At 45.4% G+C, this 14791-nt stretch overlaps 1 protein-coding gene across 1 annotated transcript in view; it reads right to left on the bottom strand.

The window, feature by feature from the left end:
* Positions 1-14791, bottom strand: part of LOC126094474 (bumetanide-sensitive sodium-(potassium)-chloride cotransporter-like) — a 618436-nt gene that overhangs the window by 26449 nt on the left and 577196 nt on the right. The window contains 4 exon segments of the mRNA XM_049908865.1: positions 4623-4744; positions 6656-6679; positions 8436-8469; positions 13837-13888. Coding sequence (XP_049764822.1) covers positions 4623-4744; positions 6656-6679; positions 8436-8469; positions 13837-13888 — 232 coding nt within the window.

The raw sequence follows: 14791 nt of genomic DNA, 5'->3' as shown, positions 1-14791 counted from the left end.
TTCTTCGATATACGGATTGAAGAGTAGGGGCGAAAGACTACATCTCTGCCTTACACCTTTTTAAAATCCGAGCACTCCTATTATTCCCTCTTAGCTCTTGTGCATATTGCATATTACCCGCCTCTCTCTATAGCTTACCCCTATTTTTCTCAGAATTCCGAACATCTTGCACCATTTTGGATTGTCGAACGCTTTTTTCCAGGTCTACAAATCCTATGAACGTGTCCTGATTTTTCTTTAGTCTTGTTTCCATTATCAACCGCAACGTCAGAAGTACCTCTCTGGTGCCTTTACCTTTCCTAACGCCAAACTGATCGTTATCTAGCACATCCTAAATTTCCTTTTCCATTCTTCTGTATATTATTCTTGTCAACAACTTGGGTACAAGAGCTGTTAAGCTGATGGTGCGATATTTCTCGCCCTTGTCAGCTCTTGCAGTCTTCGGAATTGTGTGGACGATATTTTTCCGGAAGTTAGATGCTGTGTCGCCAGACTCATACGCTCTGCCGGCCGGAGTGGCCGTGCGGTTCTACGCACTACAGTCTGGAGCCGAGAGACCGCTACGGTCGCAGGTTCGAATCCTGCTTCGGGCATGGTGTGTGTTATGTTCTTAGGTTAGTTAGGTTTAATTAGTTCTAAGTTCTAGGTGACTGATGACCTCAGAAGTTAAGTCGCATAGTGCTCAGAGCCGTTTGAACCATTTTTTCGTACGCTCTACAGTCCGCAGCTCGTGGTCGTGCGGTAGCGTTCTCGCTTCCCACGCCCGGGTTCCCGGGTTCGATTCCCGGCGGGGCCAGGGATTTTCTCTGCCTCGTGATGACTGGGTGTTGTGCGATGTCCTTAGGTTAGTTAGGTTTAAGTAGTTCTAAGTTCTAGTGGACTGATTACCATAGATGTTAAGTCCCATAGTGCTCAGAGCCATTTGAACCATACGCTCTACATATCAACGTGAATAGTCGTTTTGTTGGCACTTCCCCCAATGATTTTAGAAATTCTGATGGAATATTATCTGTGCTTTCTGCTTATTTGATCCTAAGTCCTGGACTATGGCATTGGTATTACGGTGTGGCGTTCCGCCCTGCACTTCGTGCCAGTGACGTCCGTGCTGCCCTGAATCTCTTGTCTCTTGACCCTTGCAGCGGACATGTAGTCCTCTTCGTACACTTGTGCCATTCTTCGGTGAATTTTCGTTCGCAGCATCCCTTCCACTGGCAGGAAACTCACTACATCCAATTGATCGGTTTTGGAGACATCCATTCTTCTGTTTTCAGTACGAATTAGTGCAGTGGACGATCAACTTGTGAGCGTGCTCGCTCTGTCCTCATGTGGGTATATGCCCGTGTCCTCGTAGCGGCGAGTCTGGGGCCTCAGCGTTCTTATAGGGATCGCACTTCCTTCCGCAAATAACGACATTCCAATCCTTAAGCGATTTTAATGTTACAGCCTCCGGCTCGTTTCTCTTTGAATGCATCTTACTGAAGTACTTCTTCATTCGTCATTCTGTGAGTCCATGTCACTTCTAACATTTTTATCCACGACCACCTTAAAAAACTGTCCAATTAGGTTTTTTTCTGTCCATGATTCGTTGCTGTGTAGTACTACATTCCAGATGTTACATGTTAACTGTGCCTCCTGTCGCTTTTTGGCAGAACATCTTGCTTACATATGAAGAACACAGTATTGTATACATTTTTATATAAAGGCAACAAACACCGCTCTGGCTGTAGAAAATTTGTTAAAACCACGAAGGATTTCACGCTAGTTTAGGCGCATCCTCAGGTTGTCTAAACAGGGGTAGAGACGAAGTATTTGCAATTTTTTTCTTTTTACATAGGCTTAGAGAATACTGATACATGGAGTAAAATAGACCCGCGCTTTTGGTACTTATGTAATAGTGTGTACAATGTTATTCAACGATTTTATTGAAGCCTCTCCCCACCCATCAAGCCATTGATAAAATTAAAACCCACTGGAAGCGTTTGTGAGATAGATAAAGCGGAGTGCCCCTAAAACAAAACGAAATGAGTATTTGGTGCTCATCCTGAACGCCTAGACAGAACCGAGACACCTATCCAGATAGACCCGTGTCATAATTTGCGAAAATATATTTTGCTGCGAGTACGAACTTCTACTGTTTATAAATTCTCCATTGGTTCTCACAATGCACGGGATAATATTCATTATAAATATTACTAGTCTGTATCATACGGGATTAACAGTACTAGTTTCCAATTAACACATCGTCGATGTTTTATATCAATTTCTGATTAAAGCTGTAATTATTTTATGCACAGCATCTCTTTCACGCTTCACCGTTCGGTGCACTAGCCCTACTTTTTCTAGCACCATTTTTTCTGTTTTCAGATACCACGGCCAGTGCAGTTTTCCTCATGGCTGCTTGCACTGGGCTGTAGCTAGCCCAGTGTCTCTCATGGCTGAGCCCGCACAGTCTCCAGCTGATATAATGGTATGTTTTTATTGGTTCTTACATGAAATTCCGCACACTTTGAAGGGCGTATTTTTCTCCCTCCGCACTAAATACTCGTTTTATGTTACTTTAGGAACACCCCGTTTTATCTACATAGATCCTCTATTCACGGTACCAAAATAGGAGGTGATGAACTTAACTACACTACTGGCTATTCAAATTGCTACACCAAGAAGAAATGCAGATGATAAACGGGTATTCATTGGACAAATATATTATACTAGAACTGACATGTGATTACATTTCCACGCAATTTGGGTGCATAGATCCTGAGAAATCAGTACCCAGAATAACCACCTCTGGCCGTAATAACGGCGTTGATACGCCTGGGCATTGAGTCAAACAGCTTGGATGGCGTGTACAGGTACAGCTGCCCATGCAGCTTCAACACGATACCACAGTTCATAAAGAGTAGTGACTGGCGTATTGTGACGAGCCAGTTGCTCGGCCACCATTGACCAGACGTTTTTAGTTGGTGAGAGATCTGGATAATGTGCTGGCCAGGGCAGCAATCGAACACTTTTGTTTTTTTCCAGAAAGGCCCGTACAGGACCTGCAACATGCGGTCGTGCATTGTCCTGCTGAAATGTAGGGTTTCGCAGGGATCGAATGAAGGGTAGAGCCACGGGTCGTAACACATCTTAAATGTAACGTCCACCGTTGAAAGTGCCGTCAATGCGAACAACAGGTGACCGAGACGTGTAACCAAAGGTACCCCATACCATCACGCCCGGTGATACGCCAGTATGGAGATGACGAATACAAACTTCCAATGTGCGCTCACTGCGATATCGCCAAACAGGGATGCGACCATCTTGATGCTGTAAACAGAACCTGGATTCATCCGAAAAACTGACGTTTTGCCATTCGTGCACCCAGGTTCGTCGTTGAGTACACCATCGCAGGCGCTCCTGTCTGTGATGCAGTGTCAAGGGTAACCGCAGCCATGTTCTCCGAGCTGATAGCTGCTGCAAACGTCGTCGAACTGTTCGTGCAGATGGCCGTTGTCTTGCAAACGTCCCCATCTGTTGACTCAGGGATCGAGATCTGGCTGCACGAACCGTTACAGCCATGCGGATGAGATGCCTGTCATCTCGACTGCTAGTGATACGAGGCCGTTGGGATCCTGCACGGCGTTCTGTATTATCCTCCTGAACCCACTGATTCCATATTCTGCTAACAGTCATTGGATCTCGATCAACGCGAGCAGCAATGTCGCTATACGACAAACCGCAATCGCGATAGGCTACAATCCGACCTTTATCAAAGTCGGAAACGTGATGGTATGCATTTCTCCTCCTTACACGAGGCATTAGAACAACGTTTCACCAGGCAACGCCGGTCAACTGCTGTTTGTGTATGAGAAATTGGTTGGAAACTTTCCTCATGTCAGCACATTGTAGGTGTCGCCACCGACGCCAACGTTGTGTATATGCTCTGAAAAGCTAATCATTTGCATTTCACAGCATCTTCTTCGTGTCGGTTAAATTACGCGTCTTTAGCACGTCTTCTTCGTGGTGTAGCAACTTTAATTGCCAGTAGTGTAGGACCAGTATTCGAAATGTGGATGTCTTACAGGAATGGTTCAAATGGCTCTGAGCACTATGGGACTTAACTTCTGTGGTCATCAGTCCTCTAGAACTTAGAACTACTTAAACCTAACTAACCTAAGGACATCACACACACCCATGCCCGGGGCAGGATTCGAACCTGCGACCGTAGCAGTCCCGCGGTTTCGGACTGCAGCGCCAAAACCGCTAGACCACCGCGGCCGGCCTTACAGGAATCTTAAAATACAGTTTCAGAAGGATTATACGGTATCTATGTAATTATCGATCAAATAGCAATGTTGTGCTGTTGTTGTAAACATGTCTTATGTACAAAAAAAAAAAAAAAAGAATTTGCGTATTAATGAGATAGGCTAGGATCAAAGAGTCTGTTGCTAGGTGTTGCGTTCGACTTTTATACAGTATCTGTTATGATTCATATCACATAAAACAGTCTGTGTAAAAATGAAGTTTCTGAATCGAAAACATTGTGAAGTTCTGTTATCGTGTTGTGTTGGGTAGAGCAAAGAGAGGTGAGGTTAGGACAGGTCACGGAAGACCGCCGTAACCGGAGCGGAGGTGCTCACCGCCATCGTCGTAGAGCCACCAGACGTCTATGTAGCCCTTGGGCTGCTTCTGGCGGAAGCGCGTGAGCCGCGCCAGCAGCTCGGGGCTGAGCGGCTCGCCGGTGGGCCCCAGGAACAGCTGGCTGCCCCAGCGGCGCATGCGCCGCGACACGCCGTTGGCGGCCCTGCCCGCGGGCGACGCCGACGCCGACGCCGCCGGCGAGTCGTCGGCCGCCACCGAGGAGAGCGCGCCGGGGTCCACGTCGCGGTCCGGGTCCGGGTCGGCGCTGACGGCGTCGCCGGGCCCGCAGTCGCAGTCCGAGCTCTCGTCCGTCTGCTCCAGGTCGGCCAAGTCGCGCGCCACTGCGCAGAGTGCAGAGTCAGGCGCGAGCGTTCAGGAGAAGAGAGGAGAGCATGAGATTGCGCATGGTGAAGGGACGAGGGAGAGGTGACCAGCGGCACAACAACGATGTGCCAGTCGGGACGTCTGGCCCAGGTGCCATTTCCGTGGGTACATGCTTTCAAAAAAATGGTTCAAATGGCTCTGAGCACTATGGGACTTAACAGCTGTGGTCATCAGTCCCCTAGAACTTAGAACTACTTAAACCTAACTAACCTAAGGACATCACACACATCCATGCCCGAGGCAGGATTCGAACCTGCGACCGTAGCAGTCGCGCGGTTCCGGACTGCGCGCCTAGAAACGCGAGACCACCGCGGCCGGCGATACATGCTTTCATGACTGGCAAAATAGAATGAAGAGGAGCGAAAGAAAAAGGGAAGAGCGAAAGGAAAGGAGAAGAGGGTAAATTACGAGAGGGAAGAAGAAAAAGTGGAGGAAGAAAAAAAAGAATCAAAAGGTTTAGAAGGCACTAAAGTGGGAGGGAGTATTTTTAGCTACTAGATAGAACTACTCCTGCGATGTAAACGAGCCACTGCAACAAAAGTGGACATAGCATATTTACCATTTGTTATTTTGTTTGTTACTATATTTCATTTGTGCCATGGATTGCTAATTCACCAAGCAGTTGAATACCTCATACCTAGCGATGGCGGCAGCACAGCTTATGCGCCCCTTTTCCCGTTGGAGGCATTCATATTAGCGAGTTTTGCCGATGTACAACCACATCGAAGGAAGCTCTGGCTGTGTGGTACAACAGCATGCAGTCGCTTAGTATATTTAGCATTTGTTGTCTTGGACAGAAACTCTGGAAGGTTTTTTTTTTTTTTTTTTTTTTTTTTTTTTTTTTTTTTTTTTTTTTTTTTTTTTTTTACGAACATTCAATATGCGAGCCATGAGAGACCTGGCAGAAGTCAATACTTAATCGAACTCTTGCCATACCCGTCCCAGCATGGCATCGTCAACTGTGGCAGTCGCTTCCCCGCTTCCCCGCTTCCCATATTCTCTCCCGGAGCTCTGCTACATCACGTTGTAGAGGCGGTACATACACCCCCACAGAAAAAAGTCACATGGAGTGAGATCTGGTGACTGGAGAGGCCATTTCAAGAATCAGCTGTCCCCGACTGTAGCACAGTTGATCCATCGATGCGGCAGCTCCGTGTTCAGGTACCCACGAACTTCACGATGAAAGTGGGGTGGAGCCCCATCCTGCTGAAAGATGAACGGAGGGTCCGATTCCTTTTGAGGCATCAGCCATTGCTGCAACATGTCCAAGTAGGAATATCCACTGACAGTGCTCTCGGCAAAGAAGAATGAAGAATGGCTCGTACGCGCTCCACATTCACTTAACACACATTGGGACGTCGGCTTCTCTTTGCCGGGAACAAGCAACCCGTAGTAACAAATTTGTTGGGCCAGTGGTAAACGGCCTTCCTTGTTGGTGGCTTCTTACCGTACTTGGTGCTAAAAATCCGTTGAACAGCTACAGCACACTTGTTTTTGTCGAACTCTAACACACAGAAAGCTCGCTCCACACCAGAACTCGTCATGTTTGCGACTAGCGCTGACTGTCGGCAAATTACCAAACTACGCTGTGGCGGTGTACATCATCATCATCATCATCATCATCATCATCATCATCATCATTTAAGACTGATTATGCCTTTCAGCCTTCAGTCTGGAGCATAGCCCCCTTATAAAATTCCTCCATGATCCCCTATTCAGTGCTAACATTGGTGCCTCTTCTGATGTTAAACCTATTACTTCAAAATCATTCTTAACCGAATCCAGGTACCTTCTCCTTGGTCTGCCCCGACTCCTCTTACCCTCTACTGCTGAACCCATGAGTCTCTTAGGTAACCTTGCTTCTCCCATGCGTGTAACATGACCCCACCATCTAAGCCTGTTCGCCCTGACTGCTACATCTATAGAGTTCATTCCCAGTTTTTCTTTGATTTCCTCATTGTGGACACCCTCCTGTCATTGTTCCCATCTACTAGTACCTGCAATCATCCTAGCTACTTTCATATCCGTAACCTCAACCTTGTTGATAAGGTAACCTGAATCCACCCAGCTTTCGCTCCCATACAACAAAGTTGGTCAAACGATTGAACGGTGCACAGATAACTTAATCTTGGTACTGACTTCCTTCTTGCAGAAGAGAGTGGATCGTAGCTGAGCGCTCACTGCATTAGCTTTGCTACACCTTGCTTCCAGTTCTTTCACTATGTTGCCATCCTGTGAGAATATGCATCCTAAATACTTGAAACCGTCTTACCCCTGAAACTGCTCTGAACCATGAACTCAATTTACCTTCAACTCTAACTGCTGCCTGACTATCCATGTAAAGACCTTTAATTGCTTGCAAAAGTTTGCCTCCTATTCCATAATCTCGTAGAACAGACAATAACTTCATCCTAGAAACCCGGTCATATGCCTTTTCTAAATCTATAAAGCATAGATACAATTCCCTGTTCCAATCATAACACTTCTCCATTATTTGCCGTAAGCTAAAGATCTGGTCCTGACAACCTCTAAGAGGTCTAATTACACTCCAGAATGGTTTTCCAGCAGCTTGACCCATAGTCTCCAACCTGTTTCCAAAGTCTTCCCAAGATTTCTTCTTGGATGCTGCAATTATCTGTTTGGCTTTGTTTCTTTCTTCAACATAACTTTCTCTGTCTACCTGAGTTCTAGTATGTAGCCATTTTTGATACGCCTTCTTTTTCCTTTTACAGGCTGCCTTGACTGTGTCATTCCACCAAGCTGTTTGCTTCATCCTACTTTTACACACTACTGTTCCAAGACATTCTTTAGCCACTTCTAGTACTGTGTCCCTGTACCTTGTCCATTCCTTTTCCAACGACTGTAATTGACTACATTCAACTAACTGGTACCTTTCTGAGATCGCTGATATGTACTTGTGCCTGATTTCCTTATCCTGAAGTTTCTCCACTCTTATCCTCCTACATATGGACCCGACCTCCTGCACTTTCGGCCTCACAATCCCAATTTCACTGCAGATTAAATAATGATCAGTGTCATCAAAGAATCCCCTGAATACACATGTGTCCCTCACAGCCTTCCTGAATTCCTGATCTGTTATTATATAGTCAATGACAGATCTGGTTCCCCTGCCTTCCCAAGTATACCGGTGAATGTTCTTATGTTTAAAAAAGGAGTTTGTGATTACTAAGCCCATACTGGCACAGAAATCCAAGAGTTGTTTCCCGTTCCTGTTGGCCTCTGTATCCTCTCCAAATTTACCCATAACCTGTTCATACCCTTCTGTTCGATTTCGAATCCTGGCATGAAAACCCCCCATGAGCAGAACACTGTCCTTGTCCTTTACTCTAACAACTACATCACTGAGTGCCTCATTAAAACTATCCATCTTATCTTGATCTGTCCCTTCACAATGCGAATATACTGACACAATCCTAATTTTCTTGCTAGACACTGTCAAATCTATCCACATCAGTCGTTCGTTTATTGCAGCTACGCTGGGTTCCATTTCTTTCCTGATGTAAAGCCCTACACTCCATTGCGCTATTCCTGCTTTGACTCCTGACAGGTAGACCTTGTATTCTCCCACTTCCTCTTCTTTCTCACCCCATACCCGAATGTCACTAACAGCTAAAACGTCCAGTCCCATCTTACTTGCAGCCTCTGCCAGCTCTACCTTCTTCCCAGAGTAGCCCCCATTGATATTAATAGCTTCCCATCTCATTACCATTTGTTTGCCAAGTCGTATCTTAGGAGTCCCTGGTTTGTCAGTTAGAGGTGGGACTCCGTCACCACCAAAGGTCCGAGGCATTTTGCTCTGATTGTTGCCAGCATCATATTTAAAGTACCAGGGAAGCAGGTTGCTAGCCTTACTTGCCCCGAGTCCCATTGGGTTTTACCCCTAACGGTTGATTTGGTAGTCTTTGCCGTATGAGCACAAAGGTGACCACGACTCAGAATATGTCCGAGATGCCCAGCCTTCTTCCAAAGTAACTGGTATCCCGACTGTCGGGACCACTTACTTGGCCACTCATACGTTGCCCGTGATTCATGAACTACGACATGACTACAGGAACCCACACCATGAACCACTGTGGCGGTGTACATGAAAAAAAAAACCTTCAGGGTTTGTCTTCAAAATGACATATGTATGATATCTGTACAATGTTTGGTTCTTGTGGAATAAATAATTGAAAGTCTTTCCGGACTTTATGTACACCGTGTATTTCACTTATCCCATGGATTGCTAGTTCACCAAACAGTTGATGCCCTCCATATCTAGCGGTGGCGGTAGTTCAGCTTATGTGCCCCTTTTCCCAGTGGGCACATGCATATTAGCTAGTTTCGTCCACTTACAATCACGTCTAAGGAAGCTGTGGCTGTGTGGCACAGCAGTATGCAGTCTGGCTACCAGAAGTGTAGTGAAAACAAAATCTTGGAGTCAGCACCTGGGGGCACACACAGTGGTGGACAAGTCATCAGTGCGGCACCAGAGCCATTCATGGCACACCGGCCAAGCTTGTTTGTGTACTGGCATGGCTGGCTTAATGACTTGCAGTTGGTAGTCTAGTGACCAGAACTGTAGTGACAACAAAATCTTGGAGCCAGCATCTGAGGGCCATGGACAGTGGTGGACAAGTTGTCAGTGTGGCAACGGGTCCATTCATGGCACACCAGCTGACCTTATTTGTCTGTCAGCGTGGCATCCTCTGTCTGGGAGTTTCAGTGGGGAGTCTGGTGACTGAAACTGTAGTGACAACAAAATTTTGGAGCTAGCACCTGGTGACCATGGACTGTGGTGGACAAGTTGTCAGTGTGGCACTGGAGCTATTCATGGCACACGGGCTGAGCTTGTTTGTGGATTGGCATGGCTGCCGCATTGAGCTGCAGTGGGGAATCTGGTGAGTGGAACTGTGGAGATAACAAAATTTTCGAGCGAGCAGGTGGGGGCCATTGGCAGCAGCGTACGTCAGTGCGTCACTGTGGCTTTTTGTGGCACATTGGCCGAGTTTATGTATCGGCGTGAATGTCTCAGCGAGTAGTGCCGCTCCATGTAAGTGGAGGACGGGGCAGCTGCTGTCGTCATCAGATAGACAGCCTCAGTGGAGAGTATGGGAAGGCCAACGAAGGAGAGCACTACTAGCAATTTGGACCACGAGAACAGTTGCCTGGAGAGGTGCAGCGAGGCGACTTGCTGGACGGACAGCCGACGCTAGTGGTGGCTTGCGGTCAATTTTGGGCGTCATTCTGGCCAGAGCAGTGGACGGTGCTTGACTTCGCGGATCCAGAAAACACAGCGCGGCGAGAAGTGAAGAACTGGTTGCGGTGGCGTGTCTTCATACACGACAGAAGAGAGCATGTTGGTGTGATCCGTGCTAGCGTGTAGTGCATACAAGTGCGTCATGGCTGGCCTACTTAAGCCATCTGTTGGTTACGTTTGTAAAACGCTATGAGGCCACTTTGGGCCTAGTGTAATCAGTTGAAAAAGTTCTGTGTGGTCGAAGTGTGTGACATTTTATTTGCCATTCCTGTTGCATTTCAGTGTTTTACTCTTTCTATTTTCTTCTTGCAGCAGTATACAGATGTTGGATTTCCTGTGGATTTTGTCACTATTGTGTTGCGTGTCTAGTATTAAGTAAAGTGTCAGAGTTAGTTGGGTGCATTTTAGGATCTGATTCTCTGGTAAGACATTTTATTGGGTATTCTCGTATTCTCCTTTTACTGTGTGCTGCCATTTGTGTGTGCCATGTTCCTTGTATTGTAAGGCTGAATAAATTTAGAGGGGCTGATTTATCGATATAGTGTCCTGTTGTATTAAGTATTAGTGTGTTGTGATTTTGGTATATTTATCTGTGTACCCTTTATTGTAAAGTGATTCATACCAGGGTGCAAGTTGTTAAAAGATGTAATATCCTGTATTAGACCTCAAGTAATAGCTTGTTAATCTAAGTGATGAGTTTTCTTGTTGTTTCTTATCTTGTATGCATTCTGAATTGTTTACACTTATTAATAAAGTTAAGACATTAGGCCAAGACAGCCCCCACTTCCACTCCCTCGATGCCATGTGCCAAATATTGATTCGCAATACTTTTGGTCACTATCGGTTTAATAGCTGACGGGACGTTAAACCCTGAGCTTATATCCTTTATTTCCCGTTGTCCAAACTGAGCTATGTGGCGCAGAGGTCAAGGTATTGGATTCGCCTTTGGAATTAAGCCAGTTGAAATTCCCGTCTAGTGAACCACATTTAAGTTTCATATGATTTCCGTAACTTGCTTAATGCAAATGCTGGGACGGATCCTTTGAGAGGCTAGTTGCTTCTCTGACCTTCCCCAGTTCGAGTTTTTGCTCAGTCTCTAATGAGATGGTTGTCAATAGGACATTAAACCCCTTCTCTTCCTTCCGTCCCATTGTCGGAAGAACATTGACCTTTCTGGTAGTGAAACGTTGCACTATATTTTGTACAGTCATTAATCCACGATAAAGGTACTCTTGACCATTTAGTTATCAGAGATCGTGAAAACATTTTGACAGTCTAAAACTTTGCTGGATTGGGACTGTAACCTTGCCTTTTGCGGTTAATGTTCATAGAGACTGACGCACAACTGTTGTAATCCCCTCCTCGTAGTTCCAAATCTGACACTACCTCTCTCCTCTACTTCTCTAACTGCACTGAAAATCTTAGCTCTCTTGCCTGTTCTCCAGAACAAGCACTCGCGGAAGAAAACAACAGTTTTTTAGTCTGCCAGGAACTTTCAAAATAACGCACATTCCGCAGCAGTGAGAAATTCACCCTGGATTCGGAGATTTGTTGATTTGTAAACCATATGATCTTGCTTGGGAGGAAGCGGGATAACATACTTTACCACTTTCCACGAATCTGAAACAGGGGAAACATGTGTGAACCTGTATCGATAGGCAGAGGAGATAGGTGAATCCTCTGCCACACTTCCTTCAACAGATGTGCGAAACATCGCTGACGGTGTAGGTCCGAGCTGTTCATAGAGACCTTGCATTATCTGAGTGAACCACTTCAGACTCAAGCACATCTTTGGTTAGGGGAAGCAGAAGTTACTAAGTACTAACAGTGGAACATAACGATGTGTCTTAGCACTATACATTTCTGGGATTCCATAACGTAAAGTGATGGTGGTTCTCAGTTGGAACGACGTTTGTCAATGAAAAATTTAATATTTTATTTATTAATTACTCTGTAATCGCAAAAACCACAAGTCAAGTTTTCCTAACTTTACCTTAGTATGAAAAAATTGTTTCTAAAAGTAGAATTTCGGAAAAAACTTAGAAAAGTGAACATTTCATCACAAAAATATATAGAACTCGAAAGAGAAATCAGTGTTTTCCAACATTTTTATGAAAGCATTTGACATAAACTAGATGTTACACAAAGCAACATAGCGAAAATTTGCTACATAAGACAAATAAAACAAAAAGATTACATGATGAATTTAAAAAGGTTACATATTTTGTAGAGCTATTGGCAGTCTCAGTAGTAGGTTTATGGACTACTGGATGAGAGTATCATTACATCTGCGAAAATTCTGCGATATATATTCAGCAATTTTCTTCAAATCCTCAAACATTTTTTATTCAGTGAACCAGCCACGGAAGAGTTACGTAGCGAGCTGAAAGTATTGCTGTATTGAAACTGCAGTGGCTTTTCTCGTCATCGACAAACAATTGAAAGTCCTGTCTATTGTGCATAATGCTGAAATTTCACGTAGTTACTAGACGAAAATGTAACTTCCTATTAGGCAACAAACGTGTAGTGATTCCCGACTAAAGGACTTTTCTTGTAACAACCTTTCAACCTGTTATCAAAAGCCGAAGCGTGTAAAGATTCAAAATTTGTGGCTGGAAACTCAGGATAAGATATATTTAAATTATAGATGGTAAAGATTAATTTATGTATCTGAACAACATGCTGCATACATCACTGAGCCGTTTCTTTGCGTCTCCATGTCTCCATGTTACCGCGGAAGATGTGTGTATTCGAGGCAAGTAACAGGACTAGCGTGATATCCACACACACACACACACACACACACACACACACACACACACGCACGCACACACATACTAAGTGTTTAAATGGCTCTGAGCATTATGGGACTTAATATCTGAGGTCTTCAGTCCCCTAGAACTTAGAACTACTTAAACCTAACTAACCTAAGGACATCACACACATCTATGCCAGAGGCGTGAGTCGGACCTGCGACCATAGCGGTCGCGCGGTTTCAGACTGAAGCGCCTAGAACCGCTCGGCCAAATAGCCCGGCACACTATGTGTTGACATGAGACAACATCATTAATGACCTCAAACGTACTGCGGACAAATCTGATGTATGCTTGGTTTCTGCGATCACTGATTCGATTGCAGTTCTGTTTTGGGTACATACTACTTGTATGAGCTAGCAACATTTACGTAACTTATAATTCTGTATACACTACATTACGATCTTAGGTAAAGGACAAAATACCCGAGAACGGCAGCATTATTAATAAATAAGAACTTATTCCCAGTGATTAGTCTGCCGTTCAAAAGTATTTACAAGATTGAGGTTATGGTATCTAAAATAACGACCAATATTACAACTGAAGACGTACACTGTTGTGTAAAACTTATGGCAAAAAGTACCTTGGCTCACCGAAACAAAAGTAACGTGGCTCACGAAACTTGAACCACAGAAAGAACTGCTACAGTTTAGTACAGAAGGTAACTGAAAAAAAAATACGCAGTGGGATGAACAGAAATGACAGTTTTATTCAAAGACAGTTACTACATTGAAGCCCCTAGACATTAAACAGCGCGTGAAATGGTTCTTGGCAGGCTATGTGATCACCGTGGACGGCAGTTCATGCTCTGCAGCGTGTTCCCATGCTGACCACAAGGTTGGTAAGGAGTTCTGGTGCCGGCCGTTGTGGCCGAGCGGTTCTAGGCGCTTCAGTCCGGAACCGCGCTGCTGCTGCGGTCGCAGGTTCGAATCATGCCTCGGGCATGGATGTCTGTGATGTCCTAAGGTTAGTTAGGTTTAAATAGTACTAAGTGTAGGAGACTGATGAACTCAGATGTTAAGTCCCATAGTGCTCAGAGACATTTTTGGAGTCCATTTGGTTGGGCGTTCCATTCCTACACCGCCGCGTTTGGCAGCTATCGGACGGTCGTTGTTGCATGTGGACGTGCTGCGATATGGCTTCCCAGTGCATCCTACAAGTGTGGATGGGATCTGAGTCGGGGGAACCGTTGGGCTAATCCATTCGCCGAAGAAGAGCTCTTGCCCCTACTTATTTTCTGTGAATTATGCTACTGTACGTTCAGTACCCCCCCCCCCCCCCCCACCATGAACCATGGACCTTGCCGTTGGTGGGGAGACTTGCGTGCCTCAGCGATACATATGGCCGTACCATAGGTGCAACCAAAACGGAGGGCTATCTGTTGAGAGGCCAGACAAACGTGTGGTTCCTGATGAGGGGCAGCAGCCTTTTCAGTAGTTGCAGGGGCAACAGTCTGGATGATTGACTGATCTGGCCTTGTAACATTAACCAAAATGGCCTTGCTGTGCTGGTACTGCGAATGGCTGAAAGCAAGGGGAAACTACGGCCGTAACTTTTCCCGAGGGCATGCAGCTTTACTGTATGATTAAATGATGATGGCGTCCTCTTGGGTAAAATATTCCGGAGGTAAAATAGTCCCCCATTAGTATCTCCGCGCGGGGCTACTCAAGAGGACGTCGTTATCAGGGAAAGAAAACTGGCGTTCTACGGA

This window comes from Schistocerca cancellata, chromosome 8 (genome assembly GCF_023864275.1).
Source record: "Schistocerca cancellata isolate TAMUIC-IGC-003103 chromosome 8, iqSchCanc2.1, whole genome shotgun sequence".
NCBI classification, from domain to species: Eukaryota; Metazoa; Arthropoda; class Insecta; order Orthoptera; family Acrididae; genus Schistocerca; species Schistocerca cancellata.
This window is presented reverse-complemented; position numbering and strand designations above follow the sequence as displayed.